General features: G+C 42.3%; 1 protein-coding gene across 2 annotated transcripts in view; it reads right to left on the bottom strand.

Moving 5' to 3' along the window:
• The window catches only part of VIRMA (vir like m6A methyltransferase associated), a 62,389-nt gene extending 37,078 nt beyond the window's left edge, over positions 1-25,311 (bottom strand). Inside the window, exons 1-8 of one of the 2 annotated variants that reach the window (XM_084798855.1) lie at positions 25,099-25,311; positions 18,263-18,378; positions 12,939-13,025; positions 11,018-11,066; positions 8,377-8,545; positions 6,594-6,716; positions 5,450-5,722; positions 329-1,469 (exon numbers count right to left, since the gene is read on the bottom strand). In XM_084798855.1, coding sequence (XP_084654981.1) covers positions 329-1,469; positions 5,450-5,722; positions 6,594-6,716; positions 8,377-8,545; positions 11,018-11,066; positions 12,939-13,025; positions 18,263-18,378; positions 25,099-25,161 — 2,021 coding nt within the window. In that variant the 5' untranslated portion in view covers positions 25,162-25,311. The remainder of the gene's footprint in view (positions 1-328; positions 1,470-5,449; positions 5,723-6,593; positions 6,717-8,376; positions 8,546-11,017; positions 11,067-12,938; positions 13,026-18,262; positions 18,379-25,098) is intronic. The other variant, XM_084798854.1, reaches the window with a different exon arrangement.
• Positions 25,312-25,878: the final 567 nt, after the last annotated feature.

Here is a 25,878-nt window from a genome sequence, read left to right as displayed (position 1 = left end):
GTGATCTTTGTGCTCCCACTTCCCGAGGCTTCTGCAAGCCAGACAAGCACCTACTGAGCTCCATCCCAGGCCCCGCACCCTCACTGCTTACTTGCTTTTGTTGTCACCTGAGAATGCTTTCCTATCCTGCTCCTCAGCTCCTCCATATTTCATCTCCTACTGTTACAGGTAAAAACTACTCAACCGAAGTTCTAACCCCACTCTGCACTCCAAAACTCACTACATTACTTCCCATGCCTATTTTCTCAACCTCTCATGTATACTTGGCTAAAGAAACCATTCACTGCTCCTGACCCTATTTTCTCCAATGACTCATGAGATGTCTTACCTAAAGAGAACAGGGTACGGGTCATCCCTCTCCGGAGGTCCAGTAATCCGTGCTATTGTTGGGAAAGACTTTACAGGCGGTTGGATCATTGTATGAGGTGCAGTTTCCATTAAATGAAAAACCTCGTCCAAGAGATTAATAAGCTTTTCTATTTCACCTTCACTTATATTTGAGGATTCCAAAAGATCCATGTCCATAGATGCCTCTACTTCAGTCTCATAATCTGGGTTTGCTCTCTCCAGTCCAGCATCTGTGTCATGATCAGGTTCACCGTGGTTAGAAACAGATGACGTCTTCTCTGCTATGTGGTCACCAAGTCTTTTAATCTCTGACAAGATTTCATAGAAATGGCATTTTTGAAGAATAGCTGAGCCAGCAGTGACAACCCTCACAGTCTGATCTAGAAGTATGAGTTCTAGAAGTTTTTGATAGCCACTTTTCTCACTCTGCGTACCTCTTAAAAATGCCTCCATGCCTTCCGTCATGCTAATGACACTGTCCAAAGCTTTAAAAGCGTTTAACTTAAGGGAAGATGAGACATGATCAGCAAAAAGGAGATCAAACAATACATTGATCACTCCTGCTTGTAGCAACTCTGTGACTCCAGGAGCCCCACATTCTGCTAATGAGGACACAAGCTTGGTTCCAGCTTTAAGCTGCCGGACATTTAAGGCTATGGGCTGGCGAAAGGCTACTTGTAAATTTAAAGCTTGCATCGTCCAGTCTACCAACTGGCCAAGGGAGTCTTGTTTTGTGTTTTTCAACTGCAAATAGCTCAATCCTTTTATAATTAAACTTGGAATTTCTTCTAGAGCAGTTACCCATTTTGCACCCCTATCTTCATGGTACAGATCTAGCAGTTCAGTTAACTTCACTGAAGCCTCTATTGCTCCTGAATTTTCTTTATCTGGACCCTGATCCTTCATTCTATTGATTTCAATTTCAAATGTAGTTTTGTAGGGGCAGCTGAAATACAGGAGTGGCACCAGCTCCCGGTCATACGGGTCGTATGTCATAGGAGGGACAGACGCCAGGTCTTCTGGAGTGTATTCAACATCAAAGTTTGGATACTTAAAAGTTTCACGTTCCAAGTCAGCAATTCCATCTTCATCACTAGAGATCTGCTCGTAACCATCATCCCCTGAAAAATGTTTAAACAGTATTTAGGCACTACATCACTCTTATTTACTGCGTGAACACTGATTGATCAATAACCTTGTTTCATGGTAAACCAAGCATTCTCAATGACTGTTGTCCTACTTGGAAAAAAAAATCAACTTCTGATCCTACCTACTCATAACAAGAATTGACAATATTTAAAATTTGTGATAGGATAATGATGGATAAGCTTACTAATTTCTCCATTATGCCTATTGAGCATTATAATTAATTCTGTGATGACACTTTTTCCTTACAGAAATAAAAACAGACAAAATAACAAAAATCCCTCTCTTTGAAGGGAAGTTCTGAGATACTTAAATTTTTTAATTACTTTTAATTTTCCATGTATCTATGTATGGCTATGTGCACTTCAGTGCCCGAGGAGGCCACAGGTGTCAGACTGCTCCTGGGCTGACTGCCTCAGGCAATTCTGAGCTGCCCAGTGGGGATTCAGGGAACCAAACTTGGGTCCTTACAAGAGCAATTCATGCTCTTAATCACTGAGCCCTCTCCCCAGCCTCTTCAGAGATTTTTAAAAATAAACTTACTATTTACTCATTTATTTATGTGGGTTGGGGGACATGTGTCACAGCACATGTGTGCAGATCAGAGGACAACCAGCATGAGGCAGTCCTCTCCTTCACCATGCGGGTCTTGGGGATGGCAGCCCAAAATTTAATTTAATTCTACTTAATTATTTATATCTATTTATTTGAGACAATGTCTCATTATTAGACCAGGCTGACCTAGAATTCAGAAAGATCTGTCTGCCTCTGCTTTCTGGGTACTGGGATTAAAGCTGCATGCTACCATGCCCAGTTACAGGTTTTGGTTTGGTTTGGGTTTAGTTTTTCAAGACAGGGTTTTTCTGTGTAGCCTTGGCTGTCCTGTTTTGTAGACCAGGATGGCCTCTAATTCACAGAGATCCACCTGCCTCTGCCTTCCAAGTGGTGAGCATGCACCACCACACCTGGCTCCAAGGTTATTTTTAAGATTTAAAAAAAATAGTGCATGCCCTGTGATCTCGGGGAGACAGAGGCAGACAGATCTAAGTTAGAACTCAACCTGGGCCACAAACGGAGTCCAAGACAGCCAGTGGTAAAGATAAGTAAAACAGCCAGGCGTGGTGGTGCGCACCTTTAATCCCAGCACTTGAGAGGTAGAGGCAGGCAGATCATTGTGAGTTTGAGACCAACTTGGTCTACAACGGGAGTCCAGGACAGCCAAGGCTACAGAGAAACCCTGTCTCAGAAAAAAAACAACAAAAGATACATAAGACTATTACAAACCAGGCATGGTACTCAGTGCCTGTAATCCTAGGACTCAAAGGCAAGAGAGCTGCAGTGAGTACCAAGCCAGCTTAGGCTACACATCAGCACTCCATCACAGACTGGAGATGTGGCTCAAAGGTTATGAGTATTTGCTGCTCTTCCCAAGGGCCCAAGTCCCATTTCCAGTGCCCACATGGTGGCTCACAACCATTCAGCTCCAAGGGATCTGATGCCCTCTGCTCTCTGTGGACACTGTAGCATGTGGTACATAAACATGCACGCAGGCAAAACAACTGTACACACAAAATATAAATAAATAAATAGATAAATAAATAAATGACAATCCCAAAAAAGGGGGACAAGGAGACTGAGGAGATGGCTCAGTTGGTACAGTGTCTGGCACTCAAGCATAAGAATCTAGGTTCTGATACCCAGCGCCATGAAAAACACCAAAGATGGGGAAATGGTTCCATGGTTATATAAGCATAAACATCAGAGTCCGAGAACCCAGGACCCATATAAATGTTAGGGTGCAGTGACATGCATCTGTAACCCCAACACTGAAGGTAAGGGAAGTAGAGACAAGCGGATCTCGGGGGTAGCTAGCCAGCCAGCCTAGCCAAAACAATGAGCTCCAGGTTCACTCAGAGACCATGTTTTTAAAAATAAGGAGAGAAAGTGATAAAAAGACACTTCTGGCTTCCATATGCATATACAGACAGACAGACAGACAGGCTAGAGAAGATGGGTCAGTAGGTAAAGTGTTTCCATTCAAGCCTCAGAACCTGAGTTCTGAGTAAACCCCAGAACATACCTAAGGCTGGACCTCAGTGCTCCTTTATCAAGATGGGACAGAAGAGCATCCCTGAAGCTTGCAGGCCAGGAGGCCTGGAGTGTGAGGCTGTGAACAATAAGAGCCCTGTCTCAAAGTAGAGGACAAGGACTGACACCTAAGCTTGTGCTATGACCAACTCACATATGCCTATTCTCAAAACACAACATATATACATGCATGCAAACATAAAAAAAGGAAAGAGAATAATGTAATCACAAGATCAAGTCTTTCAGGAAAACATATTGTAGGGGGCTGAAGAAATGTTCATCTATCTTTTCCAGAGGACCAGAGTTCAAGTCCCAGCACCCACATCAGAGGGCTCACGACCACCTACACCTCTAGCTCCAGGGCATCCAATGCCATCTTCTGGCCTCTTCAAGAACCTGTACTCACTTGAACTTGCCCATACACAGACACAGATCTACACAGAATTAAAAATAAAATATATTTAGCTGGGCATGGTGTCATACCCCTTTAACCCCAACACTCAGGATACCCAGGCAGGTGGATCTCTCTGAGTTCGAGGCCAGCCTGGTCTATAGAGTGAGTTCTAGGACAGCCAGGACTACATAAAGAAACCCTATCTTGAAAAAAAAAAGTCTCTTTTGTTAATCACAAACTAAAGACTACCTTTACCTTATCGCCTAGCAATACTATTGCCTACCCATTAAGGAGTAAAAATGTGTAAAAATAACTGAAAAAATAAAATGTTTCCAGAAAATTACTTGTCCTCTCTTGACAGTTCTTTGCTTAGCCTTAGCAACACACTCATGAAAGGACAAGTCTCTGGGAATCTGACTCTCAAACAAGCCAGATACAAGTAGGTCAGTTAACCTGCTAATCCTTGCCTTCTCTGATAAGTTGTCCTGCATAAGAAAACTGATGCATAAATCTAACTATATGCCAGCCATACACACGAAATCTAAACATGATTACCTGGCAATCTTGGAATGGAGGACACACAAAAAAAGTATCACTTAGAATTTAACTATGTGTCTGTCTTATAAAAACAATGGGGGTGAGAGTTGTTTTAGAATTACTATGTATTTGTGAGCTCATAAATGCCTGCAATGATCCAGCTCATAAATGGCCCTGCAATTAATTCCACAACCACCTTCATTGTTTTTTTAAAGTCAAGGCAAATTGTCACTTTGCGTAAGCGTTTAGTATTACATGCCATTTCTTGGCAAATTAAGAATTTTTAAAGACATTTTTGTCAATTGACTAAAACTAAAACCTAAAACCAAAGAATTGCACCATTCAGCCACTGTACTTCTAACTGAGCCACCCAGAAGACAGGTTTGTAAAATTATCGCAGCATCTTGTTAAAGTATCTATGTGGCATGTACGGTTAGAAAGTTGGCCCATTTTTAGACCCTGCTTCCCTGGCTAATGTTGATGGTACCAAGCAGCAACTCAATCTAGAAGCCAAGTAAAGCCGCTCCTCAGGGAGATGACAGTCAGGCACTTCTGGCTAGTTAGTTAAAAAGAGGAGGTTAACACCATCACAAAAATAAGTAAGTTGACAGAGAACGACAGACAGAAGAGACCTTATTTGCTATCACGTCTTGAGGCCAAACTACATGACCCCTTAGAGCGCTTCTGATCCATTTTTGTTGCTGTTTTGCTTTTTCGAGACAGGGTCTCTCTGTGTAGCCTTGGCTGCTGGACTCGCTTTGTAGACCAGGCTGGCCTTGAATTCACAGAGATCCACCTGCCTCTACCTCCTGAGTGCTGCCACCACACCTGGTTCTTCCAACTGATTTAGTGCTGTTATAAACTTTGTGATGCTCAAAGAACACGTAGCTAGTCTCTAGTAGTTAAAATCAAAAAGTCCTAGCTAACATTACCTACCTTCACCTTCTTCATCCTCATCACCTTCTTCCTCTTCATCTTCCTCATCATCATCAGGGATACTGTCTACTGTATGGCAGTCATCCTCATCTTCATCCTCTTCATCCTCTACATCCACATCATCTTCATCTTCTTCTCCCTCTTCCTGCTGTTCCTCTTCTACTTCCCCCTCATCAGAATACTGACCTTCCTGGGGGACAGAATTCCGATCAGGAGAAATGGGCTCAAAGTAATCTTCTCTATGAGGAACATCCTCTTCTTTGTCACCAGACACTGAAAAAAGGAGATTTAAAGCAGATTATTCAATGACTTAAATAGCACAAGGCAGCAGGACTAGAGCCTACAGCCACTTAGCACATGTTCAATAATTTAGCTCACAAATGCTGATTTTTAAAATATGGTAGATTAATAACTTAAAATTGTTAAGATGACGGATGTGTCTAATCCTAGCACTTGGGAAGTAGAAGCAGAAAGATCAACAGTTCAAGGCCAGTCTCAGCTCCATAGTAAATCTGAGGCCAGCCTAAACTAGAAACCCTGATCCAAACTAAAAATAGTCCCACTCACAGCATTCACTATAACTTCTTGTACTAACAATTAATAAAGTATACTAATTTATAGTATTTTATGCTCTGTAGTATATGTGAAATGTTTCTTTTCATTAGCTGAGCTGTTTTTACCAATACACACTACTTATTTTTGATTGCTCTACACTATATATACTATATATACTATGTATATATGTGCTATATACTACATATACTGTATACTGTTTTCAAAGCACCACTGGTATAGCTTCAAATTACCTAACATTTTATCTAACAAGCTACTCTGCCAACAGGAAAAACACAAAGAATATATGACAGGACGAGGGAGCTTGAAGAGAGACAGCAATCATTAACACTTGATCACCTTATGTTTTTCTTGAATTAATAAGCACCCACTGAGTACCCCCTTGAATCCCCAGCACTCAGGAGGCTGAGGCAGGCAGATCTCTATGAGTTCGAGGCCAGCTTGGTCTACAAAGTGAGTCCAGGACAGCCAAGGGTACACAGAGAAACCCTGTCTTAAAAATTACAAGAAACAAGAAGCAGCACCCTGTATGACTAGTGGGTGGGAGGAGACCCTAGCACAGACTCTATACCTGGCAAAGACATAGGATCATCTTCATCATCATCAGGCGGAGGAGGTCCTGGAGGAGTTCGTGGTCCCCGTGGCTGGGGTCGTGGAGGACTTCCATTAAACTGATCTTCTTTCTCACCATCAGCTATAGATGGGAAACAATACATTTAAATTATTAAAGTATACTGAAATGAATTCACACACAAAAAAATGTTTATCATCTGAACTTATCCTCAGAACTGAGTAAGAATATAAACTTTTCCTGCCTGGAGATGTAATAAAAATTTTGCTGACTAACTGTCCACACACCAAATTATGACATAGTCTAGGACAGTCTAGGACAATACCCTAGAAACATAAAGACTTATTTTCAGACAGCAAAGTATAGATAAATGTTCTACTTCACTTTAATAGGCAAAAAGGAGAAACTACTCAAATGTCTTTCAACAGATGAAGGGTTAAAAAAAAACTGCTATGGACTGGGTGAAAAATAACAAAGCACATGCTCAGACAGCACACAGTCCTGGGTTTGAACTACAGCACCTCTAAATCCAGTAAGTGCAATATACTCAACACAAATACAACACACATACACCACACTTACACACACACAAATACACACATGCAACTCTGATATGGTTAAAGGGACAAATGTAAATAAAGCATATTCGTGTCTCTCCAGGAGCTCACAATCTAGTAAAGAGGAAAAAGGAAAGAAAGTTTTAGCCATGCATAGTTTAGCCACATGCCTTTGATCACTGGGGGGGTGGGGGGTGGGGAGGAGCACAGAGGCAGGTGGATCTCTGTGAGTTCAAGGCTAGCTTGGTTTACAAAGGGAGTCCAAGACAGCCAAGGCTACACAAAGAAATTCTAAAAAAACAAAAAAACAAAAGAAAGAAAAAGAAAAAGAATGTTCTACCAGTTCAGAAGAATAAAGGGTTTAAAAAAAAGAAAGAGTAATGTAAAAGTCTAAATGGGCTTAGCAGGTAAGATTTAAGAAAAGAGAGAACATGCACTGTAATCCCAGCACTCAGGAGGCTGAGGAGGCAGGAATATCTCAAGTTCTAGCAGCCCTGGGCCATAGTCAGAGAAGCTTGAACTACATAGTGAGACCCGGTTTCAAAAACACCACAAGACAAAAAAAAAGAAGAAAAAAAAAAAAAGACTGAAAGAGAAGAAAATACAGTGTGAAGCCACCACCATCAAAAATAATTAAAAACACCTACGTGCAGACTCTTCACAATTTATCCCAGACACTATTTATTTCAACGCCTTATAGCAATCAGCACTGCAGTGTACAGGGGACATGCTGGAGAAATGAGCCAAGCTGTCTGGCTAAGGAAGGAAAGTCACTCAAGTGCACTGAAGGTCTTTACTGTTCTTGTTTCTATTTAATGAGCACAAAAGTCTCAAATAAGAGAGAAAGGAAGGGGGAAAGAACAGAAAAAAATGAAGATAGAAAAAAAGAAAGCCATCCAGCATTGGGACTATTTAAAATCTCTCCAGGACCAGGTGTGGTGGCACACACTTACAGTCTAAGCACTCAAGCAGGCAGAGCTCTGGGAGTTCTAAACCAGCCAAGGCTGTATACTAAGACTGCATCTGAAAAGCAGGCAAACAAAGCAAGCTAGCTACCTAGCTCTTCAGAAAAACAGATGAAGAAACTAAAAATAAACTCTTACTAACAAATATGTCAGATTTTATACAAGGTTAGAGGAAAAAATAGAAACACTGTTTGGATCAGCTTTTCTTGCTGTAAGAGAGCCCACAGCAGTTTCACTGGGACAGCACACTCAGCTTCTCACCGTGTTTTGGATTCCTTTTCAAAGTTGGCTGTGGCTGGGGAGGAGGTGGAGGCGGAGGGGGAGGCGGTGGAGAGTCTCTGTCGTGGCTTATCACTCTATCTACCGATCCATATATTGCCAGGGTCAGACAGTTGTACCAGCCTCTTAGCACCAGACCATCAGTATTTACCTGATTTTTAGGATGGTGAAAGATCTCACATTAATGTTTTAATATTCCAAAAGCAAAATGATATTAAATCAGCTTATGGTTCAGCTAAAGTCTTTAAAAACAATGCTGAAGGAACTGGAGGTTTGGCTTAGTAGTTAAAGTGTTTGCAGCTCTTCAAAAGACCTAAGTTGGGTTGCCATCACCCACATTAAGAGGCTCACAGCTACTAGTAACTCTCGCTTCTGGGGGGTCCAGTGCCTCCTTCTGGTCCCTACAGGCATCACACTTAAGCTTCAGGTGCACATACTCATACACGGATACACACATTTACACATAACAGCAACAACAAAAAGTAAATAAAAACAGAGGCTCAGCAGTTAAGAGCACTAACACTGGCTGGTCTTAGAGAGGACCCAAATTCAATTCTCAGCACACATCATCGCATAACCATCCATAACTCCAGCTTCGGGCAATCTGATGCCCTGTTCTGGCCTTCATGGACACCATGTGCATGTAGCACACAGACATACATGCAGGCAAAATACCCAGATGCTCTGTTTTTTGGTTTTTCAAAATAGTTTCCCTGCATAGCCTTGGTTATCCTAGAACTAGCTCTGCAGAGCAGGCTGACCTCTAAGTCACAGAAATTCACCTGCCTCTGCTTCTCAAAGTGCTGAGATTAAAGGCGTAAACCACCACTGCCTGGCTAAAAATGTTTTTTAATACAATGCAGGTCAATATTGCTGAAAATCACTCACAGGCATAGATTGACATGGTCCTCCAGCATGGTCCCATGCTAAGACTAAGTCTTCCCATGTCCATAGGTCATGTTGACTGTGGTCAAAGTGCATGGACAAGCTCTCAGCAAGAGAAGAAAACTGAGAGCGAACTAGGTGAGAGTCATGGAAGTAAACAGCACAAACAATGTCCAGTTTCCAGAACGATAAAGGTCCATAAACTGTCCAGCACTTCTCACATTAAAATCAGAGGTATACTGTCAGAGGGCTAGGGGAGGGGAGAGGGTGGAAAAGGTAAGGGGACAATGGGGATGTAATATGAACAAATTATTTTTTTAAATGTTGAAAAGAAAACCATTTGGAGTTCTACATATGGAGCCTTATTACTGGAATAATGAGAAACATTTTCATAACTCAGGGAGAGAAAACACATTCGTGGGTGGCATACAAAAACACAGACAAACACATAAAACAAAGACACATACAGACACACACACAAAATAATTTTTTTAGTTTTAAAGAGATTTTTACTTTAGTTAGTGTGTTTGCTTGTATGCACACACGAGTGCGGTGCTCTTGCGGGTCACAGGCAGCAGACAGACCCCTCTAGAGCTGAAGTTACATGGGCTGTCAGACACCTGACAAGGGTGCTGGGAACTGAACTCAGGTCCTCTACAAGGGCAGGATGAGCCAGCTTTCCACCACTCAAAAATGGAAATGAATCCTTAAAAACACATAAAACAAGCCAAAAAGGAATCCTAGTGGAAGAAAGATAAACAGATAAAGAAGATAAATCTGTATAAACAGGATACAAAAGATTGCAGATTATACTCCAGAGTTATTCTCAGCTAGGTGGCCCCACATTCGTTCTGTATTTCAGATCTTCCATTACATGACTCTAAATGGATTTGGTGCACAAAGAAATAAAGCAAGTACTGATGTGGAAAGGATATGAAAGGTGTATTTTTTAAACCTTAATAAAGGGTCTAGAGATGGGTCAGAAGAGCAGTACTGTTCTTGCAGAGGACCTGAGTTCAATTCCCAGCACCCCCATCAGGCAGCTCTCAAGTGCACGTGAGTTTAGCTCCACGGGGATCTGGGGAAACCCATAAACACATACCTACATACAGATACATATGAGTAATTTTTAAAACTAAATCTCTCTTTTTTTAATACCTTAACAGAACATAGCAGTATCTAGTAATAATTTACTGGCCTGAATGCTATGAGCTTGTCTGCCCGAATAAAAGCGAAACCCAAAAATATTGACCTATGCCAGAGTCAAGACTAAATTCACAGAAAGAGAGGCCTGTAAAGCTCTTCAGTTTCAGATTTACTGAATGTGTATGGATGTTTTTCTGTGTATGCCCACGACCTGCATACTGATGTAAGTAGAGGTCAGAGCATGGCATCAGATCCTTTGGAACTGGAGTTAGAGATGGTTGTGAGCCATCATGTGGGTGCTGGGAACCAAACCCAGGTCCTCTGTGAGAGCGACAAGTGCTTTTAACCACTGCGCCATCTCCACAGCCCCAGTACTTTATTGTTTTAAAACGATATTTTATTTCATATGTAGCATAAAATGATTCAAGCTCTTTAGACAGAACAATTAGATTTTAAAGCAGCTTTTAATTGTAAGATGCAGACAAGACATAACACCCTGGAACTCTGGGTCCAGTGCTGTCTCACTCACCTATATAAAAAACTGAATAGAAGAACAGAAGAAACAAGGTGAGAAAGTAACATCAATAGTTACCTTTGAGTTTGGTCTGAAGATGATAGAAGTATTCTCATCATATTCCAGGCTGTGGAAATGGGAAAAAATTAACAGAAAGGCTCAAATAATAAGTATTACAAATTATGAAGTTTTTGCTGGCGAGATAGCTCACTAGGTAAAACACTTACTACCTAAGTCTGATGACCTGAGTTCAATCCCCAAAACCTATGTAAAGATGGAAGAGGAAAACCAACTCTACAAACTTGTGCTCTGACCTTACACACCTTCACCATGGGATGTACATGTAAAAATAGTAAATTAAACTTTGCTTCCCAAGATGGCACCATGGAAAGTACCCACGGCCCTGTCCTGGGGTCTCAGGCCAGCCCGGCCCGGCTTCTGAGAGAGCTGTGGGGTAGTTGCAGGGGCCTGAGGTGGGACCTTGGTTGCTCCCAGACAAAAGACCTGGGTCTACAACAGATGTACTACAGTGTCTTCTGTTTGTTATTTTCTGTAATATTTTAAAACTGCTTAAAAGTACAGCTACTAAAACAGGTAATAATTTTTTCTCTCTCTTTAAGAATGGAAAGGGTTTCTGCTGTTCCTATATGGTTAGAACTATAGAAAACAATGTAATCTATAAACTATTACAAAGTAATTAATAATAGTCTTACAACCTTGTTTTCTATCAGTTCAGTATACTACATTGTTTTAGGTATTTTCATTATATGAAATCTACTGTATGTCAGGTACTTTAATCTATTTAAGTGTTATCTGTTAGCAGAGCTTGTGCATTTTTCAATAACTCAAAAGTTAGTAAGAAAAACAGTTTTCACCAGTGTTTAGTTTTATATTGAGGTGCTCAGGTTATAATAAAGTGATATTTAAAAAACACTTTTAAAAGTCTTTCCACTTTCAAATATTTCAATGTAACCAAATGTTAAATTTTTTCAAGTCACAAAAGACTCTGATGTAGCTGGTTTGGGTTAAGGACACACATTGCTTAAAGCACACACATTTTAAAAGCACCTCCACATAACTCTAACGAACAAAGAGACAGAGCACCACAGCACTATCCTCTAACAACAAAAATGCACATCACGAGGCTGAGGGTGTCATTTTGTGATAGAGCGCTTGCCTGGCATCCAAAGGCCCTAAGTTCAATCCCTAGCACTGCACCCTGTAAAGAGTACACTAGGACTAAAATATAAGAAAAGTACTGCCAGGCGGTGGTGGCGCACGCCTTTAATCCCAGCACTTGGGAGGCAGAGGCAGGCAGATCTTTGTGAGTTCGAGGCCAACCTGGTCTACAAAGTGAGTCCAGGACAGGCAAGGCTACACAGAGAAACCCTGTCTCAAAAACGCGCCCCCCCCTCCCCACTAAAAAAAAGAAAGAAAAGAAAAGTACTCATTTTGGGGCTGGGTACAGCTCAGTGGAAAGCATATGCTTAATTGTCTAAAGTCCTGGGTTTTAAAAATGTTAAATTTAAAAAAAAAAAAAAAAGTTAAATTTTCAATGTAATTTCCTAAGAAATTAAGAGGTTCAGGAAAGAATGAGTAAAGTCTGCTAATTCCTAGTAGAAATGTATTGTTTTCATCTTAAAGAGACCTTTGGTTGTTGTCATGTTATAATGAGTTCTTATTAAACTCATTTAATGGTTATTTTGCCTAATATAATTTTAAGAATCAGAAAGCTGCCCTTTCCAAATCAGGTTAGTAGTAAATTATGTAAGTGTCATGTTTATGATGCATGTACACACAAGTAAAGAGCAAATGAACGATGGTGATTATGTTACTATTACGTTGTCACACATTTGGACTTGTATCTTGTTAAGCTCTCTCAGGAGTCTGGCATTAGGTAGGCTGCACTCTTGTGTCTAGCACCACACACTTCCTTGTGGCGGAAGGGCTTGCTTTCTGACTCATGAGGTCTCGATGAAGCTCTTCAGTACATACATACCTTCCCAACCTATCGAAAACAGGAGCACTTGGTTTGCTGACATTATTGAAGAATAAGTCTAGTTGAAATGTGTGTGGAGACGTCTCCCTGTAAATCAAACAAGGACAAGATGTCAGCCTTTAAAGTTTAGTTCCTATAGTAAAACAAAAAAACAGAGAACGTACAAAGTCCTAAGCAAGCCTGAGACCAGAAAAAAAAATACCAGAGATTTAAATAACAAAAAAGCAAATGGCTTACATATTTTAACAAAATACAATTTTCAGGTCATCTAAGTATTATTAAAAATGCAGGGGGGGAGTTTGTTGTTATTGTTGGTGTTTGAGTCAGGGTTTCCTGTATAACCGCTCTGGCTGGCCTGGAACTCTCAGAGATCCACCTGCCTCTGCATGCCAAGTGCTGGGATTAAAGGCCTGCTCCACCACCACTACCCACCTAAAAATGAATCGTCAAAATCAGAAAGATAATTTTAGTTCTTTCACCTGCTATATGGTATTTACATTAAACATTTAAAATTTTTAATGTTACAGATACAGCTGAGCTCCTGCCTAGGATACATGAGGCTCTTAAACAAAAATAATCAGAGGATACTTGGCTGCACTGGACTTTCACAACACAGTGACTTATGTAAAACGGCACACTTATAACACCAGGGACAGCAAAACAGCTCACATGGTAAAGCACCCCCACCAAGCCAAATAACCTCAGCTCACTCCCCAGGACCCAGACATGGAAGAAGACCATCTCCTGAATGTTTTCTTCCAACTTCCACACACACTGTAGCATACACACCCACACCACATCCTCCCCACAAAAATCTAAAAGAGAGCCAGGCAGTGGTGAAACACGCCTTTAATCCCAGCACTCAGGAGGCAGAGGCAGGTAGATCGCTGTGAGTTCGAGGCCAGCTTGGTCTACTAAGCGAGTCCAGGACAGCCAAGGCTACACAGAGACACCCTATCTCAAAAAAAAAAAAAAAAAAAAAAATCTAAAGGAGAAAACTAACAAAATCCAAAGCCAGATATGGTAGTGTACGCCTGTATGCCCAGCGCTTAGAAAGGTGAGCCAGGAAGTCTGCTGCAAGTTCAAGGCCTGCCCAAGCTACACAGTGAAAACCAACCCAGAAAGTAAAGAACAAAACAGGAGCTGAAGACACAGTAGTTAAAAGCAAGTAGTGCTCCTGCAGAGGACCCAAGTTTGGTTCCCAGAAACCACCCTGGGCAGCTCACACAACTGCAGGTAACTCTAATTCCAAGGGATCCAGGTTCCTCTTCTGGCCTCCATGGGAACCTGACCCACATGCACACACACAGAAGACAGACAGACAGACAGACATATACATACAACTAAAAATACAAGTAAGGAGCAGTGATGGCACACACCTTTTATCCCAGCACTCAAGAGACAGAGACAGGCAGATTTCTGAGAGTTTCAGGCCAGCCTCGTCTATGAGTTCCAGGACAGTCAGGGCTGTTACACAGAGAAACCTTGCTTCAACAAATAAACAAACAAACAAACAAACAAATATATCTTTTTAAAAATACATTAAGTAGAGCTGTGGTGGTGCATGCCTTTAATCCCATGGCTGTTACACAATAAATACATAGGGACTAGAGAGATGGCTCAGAGGTTAAGAGCACTGGCTATTCTTGCAAAGGTCCTGAGTTCAATTCCCAGCAATCACATGGTACCTCACATGGTACCTCACAGATATCTATAATGATATCTGATGCCCTCTTCTGGCCTACTAGCTCAATTGCAGGCTGAATACTAATACATCTTTAAAAACAAATAAATAGATAAATAAACAAATTATTTTAAAAATTCATCAATTCGGACTATGATGGTGTGTGCCTTTAATTCCAGCACTCACAAACAGAGGCCAGCCTGGTCTACAGAGCTAGTTCTAGAACAACCAAAGCTACACAAAGAACTTATCTCAAAAACAAAAAACAACAATCAAATTTAGGATCCTATTAGGACAGAGATATTACAGGAAATTTGGGTTTGCTTATATATTTCCTGAGTTTTATAAAGTATGTTACATGCATATCGTTTTATCTCTAGCATTATTTTCAAGTTTAAGATGTAAGGCTTCCTGCCGATTAAGGTGGTGCATGCCTGTGATCCCAGCACTTGGGACGCAGAGGCAGGTGAATCTACGAGTTCCAGGTTAGCCTGGTCCACAGAGCGAGTTCCAGGATACCCAGGCCTACACAGAGAAACCCCGTCTCCAAAACCAAAATCCAAAGACTCCAGGCTTTAGGATAGCTCACTGGAAAGACTGCGGACAATACTGACCCAAGCCCTGGGGACCCACATGGTGGAAGAAGACAACTAATGGCCACAAGGTGTCCTCTGACGGCCACCCATGACCGCCTGACACACGAAGGGCCACATACATATACACAAACATAAATCAACATGTAATAAAATTTGTTCTTCTCCATTAATCCTTATTGTTCTACATGTTAGCCATGTGTAAATGTTTCTGGTACTTTCGTATCTCATTACAACATAAGGAGCCGCTCCCCCCAGCTAAGAAGCAGGGAATAAAGCAAGCAGAATAAATACTCCACCCACTGTAGCGAAGCACAGAGACCTCCTTTTCCTGCTGTGGGGGCCAGGCTCCAACATGTCTCCATGACCCACGTTTCCTACTGTTCACAGCCTGTATAGGCCCCTCCTACACTAGACTCACTGTACTAGAATATGTAACTAAGAAAATATAGTAAGACTCTTAGTGTGTCAATTCCAGGAGTAAGTCACAGAGCATGCTAGCTAAGCCTTCTTCTAGGGATGCTCGCTTGTGCACCACCCCCTCTGCAGGAAGCTTTGTTAGGAAGTGAGCAGGATTAACCTCCACAGAGAACATCTGCTACCAAGGAACTGCAGCTTCCCACATAAGTGAGCTTCTCTCCAGCCTGATTCCCAGCTCCTTACAACCTGCATCATGACTATAAAAATAAAGACCTAAAGCAGCTTAGTACAGGCCAGAGGCTAATGTCAGACATCTTCTTCAATTCACTTTCCACCTCATTTTTAGGACAGTCTCTTATGGAACTGTTTTATATTTTACATTATCATTTCTGAATCACATCTCTGAAGATTTTTATATCCACTTCTATAAATAATCAACTATTTTTCATAATTAGGAAGAAATGAACTTTGACCCTGAATCTGTCCCATAATAATCACCACAAAGTAACAGGTTGAACTATTTTATATAACAGAAGTGGAGTTAAAAATAGTATCAATAAAATGAAATATATCAGTATATAAAGCCTTTGACTGTGCTATAAGCTAAAACCTCTTTTAAAGATGCATTTATCATATATATTCACATTTTCACAGCCAAACATTGGCTTCTATTTTCAACCTATAGAACTAAAATTAGAAAATAATGGTTATTCACATTACACAAAAATAAAACCATTCTATTTTTTCCCCCAAGACAGGGTTTCTCTGTGTAGCAGCTCTGGCTGTCCTGGAACTCCCTCTGTATACCAGGCTGGCCTCAAACTCACAGAGATCCTCCTGCCTCTGCCTCCCAAGTGCTAGGACTAAAGGCATGCACCACTCCCCCTCACCCCTGCTGAAACCTCTCTTTTAAGTCAATTATTAAAGTTCTCTAATGTCAAGAACAATGGTCTTATATTTTATTTCTACATAACCCAAGAAAGAGAAAGTAACACACAACCACGTACTATTTACAGCCAATGGCTCCTTTGAAGGGACAAACTTAAAAAAAAAATGCCGTATGTATAGGGTCTGGGGAATAGATTAACAGGTAAAATACCTGCTGCAAAAGATGGGGACCTGCGTTTACACTCCTAGCACCCTCATAAACCCAGGTAAGTCTGTACCCACACTGGGTGCAAGGGGCCAGAGGCTGGAGAATCCCCACAGCTTACTTATCCGTCTACCCAAACAGTCAGCAAGAGACACTATCTTTAAAAATAAGGATGCATGAAGAAAGCATGAGCAAGACTCCTAGCACTGACCTCTGGCCTCTACAGAAATACACATGCATGTGTACATGCACAAATACACAAGGTCACATGCATAGTTTAAGCTAGGCATGGCAATACATATCTATGGTCTCAGCTTCTGAGGAACTTTGGTAGAATACTACATTAAAGGTTGGCCTGAGTAAATTACTTAAAAAATAAAAAATTAAAAAATGGAAAAAAAAGTTAGCCTGGACAACTTAGTGAGACTATCTCAAAATCAATTTTTAAGAAATGGGAAGTATGGCTGGAGAGATGGCTCAAAGGCTAAGATCGCTGGTTGCTCTTCCAGAGGTCCAAAGTTCAATTCCCAGCAACCACATGGCAGCTCACAACCATCTATAATGTGATCTGATGCCCTCTTCTGGCCTGCAGCTGTACCTGCAGGCAAAGCACTGTATACATAATAATAAATACATTCTTAAAAAATAAAAACAATGAAACAGGAAGTGAGGAAATGGCTCTGGAGAGTACGTCATTGGTTCTGAGTCAACCCCTACTCCCCCCAAAACAAACAAAAACACACATTTTAAAGTATTAAAATGAGGGGCAGGAGAGACGGCTCAGCAATCACGAGCACTTGTTGCTCCTGCAGAGCGCTCAGGTTTGATTCCTAACACCTACACAGTCGCTCACAATCAGCCATTAAATCCACTTTCAGGGGATGTGACAGCTCTTTTGACTTCTACAGGCAGCAAGCATGCACATGGTTTGCATACATACATACATGCAGAACACAGAGAGAGAGAGAGAGAGAGAGAGAGAGAGAGAGACAGACAGACAGACAGACAGACAGATATAAAACCAACTCTTTTTTATTTTAAAAGGAAATGTCAGCCAGGTGTGATGGTGCATGATTGTAATCCCAGCACTCATGTGAGTTCAAGGCCAACCTGGTCTACAGAGTGAGTCCAGGGCAGCCAAGGCTACACAGAGAGACCCTGTCTCAGAAAAACCAAAAGACCAAAAAACAAAATGACAAGTCACATCAGAATCACTTCACCTGGGCTGGAAATAGTCAATAATAGAATGTTTCTCTAGCATATAATGAACCCTGGACCTGATCCTTAGCACTACCAAAAATACTAAAAATAAAAATAAATATGGAAGGCATGGAGTCACACAGTTAATAATAGCACTCTGGAGACAGAGACAGCCTGGTCTACATAGTATGTTAAACCCATGCAGGGCTCCCCAGTGTCTTATAACACATACACACACACACACACACACACACACACACACACACACACACACTCTGGGGGGGGAGCATATTTAAGTTAAAGAAAAAAAATATCCACAAAAGAATTGACTTACCCATATGCTCTGTTGTCAGGTAAGCCGCTATGGGCTCGTACTCCTGGGGGTATAACTCGGACTTCATTGATATAAACCACACATGGAAAACGAACCACATCTATATGAGAACTTTGCTATAAAAATGAGGATAAAACATACTGTTAGTAAAACATTTCTTTTTCAATTCAAAATACACTTTTAACTTTTTTTTTCTCAACTTAAAATGACATCAACAATCTTAAAATCCAGTAATGTGGATGTAACCCATTGGTAAAAGCTCATGCCTTGGGCTGGAGAGGTGGCTCAGAGGTTAAGAGCAGTGACTGCTCTTCTAGAGGTCCTGAGTTCAATTCCCAGCAACCACATGGTGGCTCAGAACCATCTATACTGAGATCTGGTGCCCTCTTTTGCCCTGCATGTGTGCATGCAGGCAGAGCACTGTACACATAATTAATCAATCTTAAAAAAACAAAACAAAACAAAACAAAAAGTGCACACCTTTAATCCCAGCATTTGAAAGGCATAGGCAGGTGGATCTCAAAGCCAGCCAGCCTGGTCTACAATGTGAGCTCTGGGTCAGACAGAACTACACACAGAGAAATGCTTTCTCACACCCCGACCCCCCAAAAAAGCGCATGGCTCACACGTTCAAGACCCTGGGTTAAATCCTCACCATCAGCAATAAACATATCATTATGTTTTATGTTAATTACAATGCTGTATAAAATCACTGTTTAAAGCAGCTGACGATGGAGCTGGAGAACTCAACAGCTGAGAATGCTTGCTGCTTTTCCAAAAGGACCAGGGTTTTCCCAGCATCTACTAGTTCACAAGTCCAGGGGCCCCAATGTCCTCTTCTGACCTCCAAGGGCACCCAGTATACGTGGCACACAGAGAGATACACACATACACATAAATAATAAGCATTTTTTTTCAATAGCTGATGATTTATCTGGATGATAATGTACCTAACTAAGTCTCTCAATTGGTATTACATAAAATGTTCTGCAGTGTGTTTACCTCTCCACTGATGTTTTGCTTAGACCAAGCTTCTCAAACTTTTTCTATTCGTGACTCTAGATACTCAAGAAATGTTTATAGATGCTTCATATACATGGGTATTTAAAACAGACATCCACTGATAAATGAAATGGAAGCGAAGTAGGAAGTATGGGCCACATCCTTAACCGAAGGTTCAGACTCTGACGTTCTTTCCCACCTTTTCTCCAACATTCTGCTGTGTTCTAGAACACAAGTGTTGTGATGAGCTACCATCAACAGCACAGGCACTACTACTTTAAGGACAGCAGAGGAACAATACAGACAGAACCTGGACCCAAACACTAGAAAGCTGCCATACTATTCCTAGGTGATTTTAAATTCTTTTCAAGATTATTTAAAGAGAAAGTCCTATCCCATGCAAGGCCATAAAAACAAAAACATTTTTTACAGCTATTCTACACACCTGAGCTACAGCAGAGATGTCTAAATCAGGATAACTTTGAACTTTTTTTCCTTTTTTTGGGGGGGGGGTTGTTTTTCAAGACAGGGTCTCTCTATGTAGCCTTGGCTGTCCTGGACTCACTTTGTAGACCAACCTGGCCTCGAACTCACAGCGATCCACCTGCCTCTACCTCCTGAGAGCTGGGATTAAAGGCATGCGCGAAGACGCCCGACTGATAGCTTTGAACTTTTGGCCTTCCTGCCTCTACCTCCTAAGTGCTGGAATTATAAGCATGTGCCACCAGGTCCAGTTTTTTTGTGGTAACAGAACCCAGGGCTTCAGGCATGCTAGGCAAGCATTCCACCAAACAAGCCACACCTCCAGCCCTAAACACACTGCCTATAAACAGGGCATCTTCTGTATTAGCTGTTACCACTTCTACTACACATATATTACATATTTCTCTAAATCCAAGGCCAATCAGAGAGGAGGGGATTGCGGGCCAGGGAATGGAGAAGATCTGCTAGGGAAAAGAGAAGAGAATGCATCAATAAAGCAGACAGCGTCAAGTTTCAAAAGACTAGGAACATAGTTCATAAGGACTAGAGGGCAAACGGAGGGAAGAAAGCAGGGCTGGGCTGAGCAGAGCACAAGCAACAGAATAAAAACAGATCTTCCCCCACAGCCAGGGGACAACAACTACTCTCTATCTCCACCTAGGCTAGTTCTACTAAGCCCCAGGGGACATCTCCATTTAAACGTCTTCAGATACTTCAAACCTGGCAAGTCTGCACAACGAACTTTGTCCTTCATCCCCGGTGCTGTCACCAGCCACATCATGCCTAATACGTTGTCATATTTGGCTCTTCGTCCTCTCACCTAACCTTCCATCTATTTAATTTCCATGTCATAGGGCTGAATGTCTGAGCAGTTCCTGCGTCTCGGCACCCCCTTCATTGCTGCTGTTCCCTTGGTTCTGTGCACTGTTCTACTCTGATCGCATTACAGCAGGACCCCCCTTCCTGGCTCAGTGCTTTTTATTCTGCTCCACCCCATTCTCCTACTGAAAAAGTAATGTAGTCTTTCTAGAATATAAACATGTATCACGTCCTGCTCCTTCAGCCAAGCCAAATTTCTAGGTCTTATAAACCTGTTCTAACCCAAAATACTGATATGTGAATGCCCCTGACACACTACACTGCTTTTCAAGTTCAAGACCTCCGTTATGCTGTTCAGTTGTGCTCTGACCAGACTCCCTCATGCACTTCTGCCCCAGCTCTCTTAAATGTTAACTTTCTCTCAAAAGCTGAACCAAGTCCAGATAAGCCCTCTCCTCTGTGTACCCGCTCTTTCCCTAGCCCGTGAGAGGGTATGTCACAAGACTCACTCTAAACTCAGTATCGGCCATAGTCATTTAATGAAAAAACTTTTATAGGTGCCTAAAGGTAACTTGTTTTAAAGGAGTTAAAGGTAAAGCAATTGAAAGGAGTGCTTTTCTAACATGCATAAAGTCCTACCCTCAATTCCATAAAAACCAGCAAGAAAGATCAGGAGTTTAACATTTGCCCGCCACTGGCCTGGGCTATATAAGACTCAGTCTCGGAAAACAAAATAAGATCTAAGTAAGGTTGAGAGTGAGAACTCTGGGAAAGTTTATGATCATGAAATAATATGAATACAAACAGACTGGTCAGATTTCAAGACCACATTTTCCCACAGGAAGTCACTGTCTGGAGACTTGGAGCTGTCAGCTTGCCCCTCTCACTGGCTTGCCTTTCTCTCTCCCCCTCAGCGCGCTCATCTCCTGCTGCCTCTTAAGCTGTCCACACAAGCACTGTGGCACACAGCCACACACACACACACACACACACACACACACACACAATAAAAGAATAAGAATGAAGCCAAGCCAGTAAGAAAACACACAAACGTACATTTTTTTCTGGCTCTAAAGTGGTGCGATCCCATCCTGCACTTGGGACTGAGTAGAAGCAATGCACGCAAGGCACGTTACAGAGGAGGGGCAATACGAGTAAAAATGAAACAAGATCATTGCTTCGCTTTTAAAGAAATTGGTAATCCGGGAGGGAAATTAACCTTTGATTAAACTTTCACAGGGAAATTCTTCTCCTTTAACCAAGTGGGACCCAGAAATTGAACCTTAGTCCTCAGGCTTGGCAGCAAGTGCCTTGTTTCTCTCCTATGTGGCCCAGGTGGCCTTGAGCTCACAATTCTTCCGTTGGATGTCAGGAATGCAGGCATGTCCCGGAATGTCATTTTACCCTCATGATGCCGTGTCAGTGCAAGGAAGCAACCTGACCCTTTACCAAGTTTTCTTATCTATAAATGAAGGCAACTTTCAAAACTAATAGCAGAGCAAACTCATTGAAATAGTCAAAGCACTGCTCCTGGCACGTAGTACTCAATAAGCAGGCCAAGTGTTAAATCCATCTGCTAACGAGCTGTCGCTGCATCTTACTTGCACTTCCTCATTTTGCTACCCATTTTCACTGAACTGCTCTATGACTGACCAAGCAATCCACCTAATAGAGTTTACTAGTTGTATCATATAATTCCCCTGCACAAAAACCATAGGCTTCCACCAAAGAGAACCCACTACTCTACTCTACTATTTAAGACGCTCCCTGACATGTTTGTTTGTTTGATTGTTTTGGGTTTTTGGTTTGGTTTTGTTTTTTAAGACAGGGTTTCTCTGTATAACCTTGCCTGGCCTGGCCTCGAACTGTGATATGGCTTTAAAACTGCCTCTCAGGTGCCAATTCACACAGCTCCTTCGGGCATAACCTAAGAGAACACTGACTACACTAGCCTTCCTTTCCCACAGCAATAAGACATTACTTAATATGCCAACTGCCTTGATGAAACCTTCCTTGATAGTCACAAGAGTGACCTTGCTCTAAAATATTGCACGCTTTATGTTCACAAAGAGAGCTGAATAAGTATCTACTACAGTTTCCTAAATCAGACACTGATTAAGAACTTTGTCTGTTCTCAGGGCCTTTTGTTTTACAGAGCCAATGCAGCCTCAAACTGAGTTGTTTTAGGTTTATTTGTCTGTACAAGACAGGGTTTCTCTGTGTAGCCATTGCTGTCCTGGAACCTGCTCTGTATATCAGCCCACAGAGATCCTCCTGCTTCTGCCTCCCAAGAGCTGGGATTGAAGGTGTGCTCTGTGCCTGAGCATGGCGGCACATGCCTTTAATTCTAACTCTAATCCAAATATTTCTGTACTTCTTACAAAACCCTGCTCCTTCAAGATAAATTCAAATGTGATTCTTCTAATCCTTCTTCAATCACTCCCAGAAAGCATTTTTAACCTTCCCTGTTTTCCTATGATCCTTAATGTCTAAGAATGAACAATAGGAAACAGTGACTGGAGGAATGATCATTTTGCTGTTAGATTGGTACTCGATACAAAGGAAGACAGGGTCTTACTGTGTCACCCTGGCTGTCCTGCAACTTGTTCTCAAACTCACAAAGATCTGCCTGCCTCTGCTTTCCAAGTACTGGGATTAAAAACATTAACATCATTAGGTGTGGTGGCGCACACCTTTAATCCCAGCACTCGGGAGGCAGAGGCAGGCAGATCGCTGTCAGTTCGAGGCCAGCCTGGTCAACAAAGCAAGTCCAGGACAGGCAAGGCTACACAGAGAAACCCTGGCTCAAAAAAACAAAAACAAAAAACCATTAACACTATTCCTGGTTCTTTCTTCTAACTGTATTGTTCTCTACTTCTATAAATAAGTTTCCCCCGGCAGGTGTGGTGGTGCTCACCTGTGATCCCAGCACTCCGGGAGGCAGAGGCAGGCGGATCGCTGTGAGTTCAAGGCCAGCCTGGTCTACAAAGTGACTCCAGGACAGCCAAGGCTACACAGAGAAACCCTGTCTCGAAAAACAAAACAAAATAAAAAAAAACAAAACAAAACAAAAAAAAGTTTATTCTGGTAACAACTACACCTGCCATTTTGAGTTTTCTCAAGGCTAGCTTGAATTATAGGCCAATAGACACTAAATAGTACTGTGTGGCCCACCTGAAAATAAATTTTTTAAAAAATTATTTCATAGGACATAAATTCACTATCAGTAAAACACAAAAACCCAAAGCACCAACTCTTGACTTTTACAGGCCTATACACCACTTAATAAATTAAGCTTATCTGCTGGTTGTGGTGGTGGACGCCTTTAATCCCAGCACTTGGGAGGCAGAGGCAGGTGGATAGCTGTGAGTTCGAGGCCAGCCTGGTCTACAAAGTGAGTTCAGGACAGCCAAGGCTACACAGAGAAACTCTTGTCTCGAAAAACCAAAAAAAATTTTTTTTAATTAATTAATTAAACTTATCACTACCCATTTCATTATTTCATAGGAAAACATTCTAAACTTTTTTCAGTCAAACGTCTATATTTTCCTAGACGCTGTACTAAACACAGGACATACAACTGAGAAAGCATATGAGACACTCTACCCTATTCTCATGGCGCACTATACAAGAACACTCATCATACAAACAAAAGAAAACGATCCCCAAAGAATGGTTTTCTAAACTATTGAGTTTCCAGTGAGACAAAGAAATATGAGGCTTGCTCATCTGCTCTCTCTTCCTCCTACCCGAATTTCCCTGTGGACTCCGTTAAAGTTCATTTTTTGGCTGGCTTTTGGGAACCTTCGTTAATTAGCTACATCCAGTATATTCAATTTTAAGTATCCGTAGGCCATTCGGGGAACGCCCAAGTAATTCTGTACACAAAACTACTCAACACCTCACCTTCGCCCCCTGAAAACTACAGATTTGCCTTCTTAAGACAGACTTTTATTACAATTGCTTCAATACTGCACGATTGGCCAAGTACTCTCCATGCAAGGGAGCGAGTCTCGTAGCCATGACACGTCCTAATAGGTGAATTCCTTCCAAGGTACTGAAGTGTAAGCCAAACTGAGCAAAAAGACTGCCATGAGAGGCGACACCGAAGAGAGGTACTTGCTGTCGTGGTTACTCGGTATCCTGAAGACACTAGAACCTGGCACTGCTGTCAAAGACTAGATGCCCAAGCTCGCGCCTGCATCCCCCCCCCCCATCCCCACCCGAAGTAAACCTGAGATCCGGGACCCCCGCCCCCTCAACACTCAACGCTGACAGGACAAAATAAGCACTGCCAGCAGCGCAGCTGACTTGTCCCCAGACGCCGACCGCAAATCAAAGCCGGGAAAGGCAGGGCCGCCGCCCAGGGCCACGGGGCTCGCACCGAGCTGGGGGGAGGGGGTGTGGACCAGAGGACCCCCCCACACCCACCCAGCGCAACGGAGGAAGGACACGGCCCGGACGACCCCCGACTCCACAGCAGGCGTGCCCGAGCTGAGGGGCCGTGTCGAAAACGGGTCGCGAAGCCTTACCTCAGCACTCGGATGTTTAAAAGTGTCTAAAAATAACAGCTCCATGGACGAGTCCACCGCCATGTTTGCCGCGGGCGGGGGACCGGGAGATGACTTCCGGGGCAGTTCTCCAACCTCCCCGGCTGAGGCTCCGGCTAGGGAAAAGCTGCAGCACTTCCGGTAAACAGGACGCCGTCTCCGCCAGCCTCGGCCTATCCCGTCGCATCTTTCTGCCTTAAGTCTCAAGCCCCGCCTTCTCCGGCCAGGCGGAGGGCGCCCTCTGAAAACCCAAAGGGGCCGAGAAAAGAAGGAAGGGGACTACGGCGTCTGCAGAGGCCCAAATCCCGTCCGTCTTCCGCGCAGCGACGCCACGACGCTGCGAGGGGTTATGAGGCCTGAAGGGGTGTAGGATAGGAAATTGTGCCAAATCTAGACACGCAGCACCATACGCCTCCCACGAGGCAGCTTTTCCAGGCAAAACTATGTGCAATGAGTGAATCTGAAAAGAAGTGTTTTTAAAAAGAAGAAAAGAGCGCACATCTGCTATCCAGCTTTCTGGAGGTGGAAGGATTTAAGCCACGACTGTATTGTGAGCTGGATGCCAGCTTGGGCTACATGAGTCGCTGTCTCAAAAAAAACGAGAGAAAGAGGGGGGAAAAAAAACCTTAGCAAACGACAGGAACATTTTTTCATTAATAAAATGTAAAAAAAAAAAATCCGTTATCCATGGGCTGATTGTGAGGATTAATTATAATAAAGTTCAAAAAGTATATAAATGAAATGTTATGAATAGTTTAAGAG

Source organism: Acomys minous (assembly GCF_964271855.1).
Source record: "Acomys minous genome assembly, chromosome: 1".
Taxonomy (NCBI): Eukaryota; Metazoa; Chordata; class Mammalia; order Rodentia; family Muridae; genus Acomys; species Acomys minous.
This window is presented reverse-complemented; position numbering and strand designations above follow the sequence as displayed.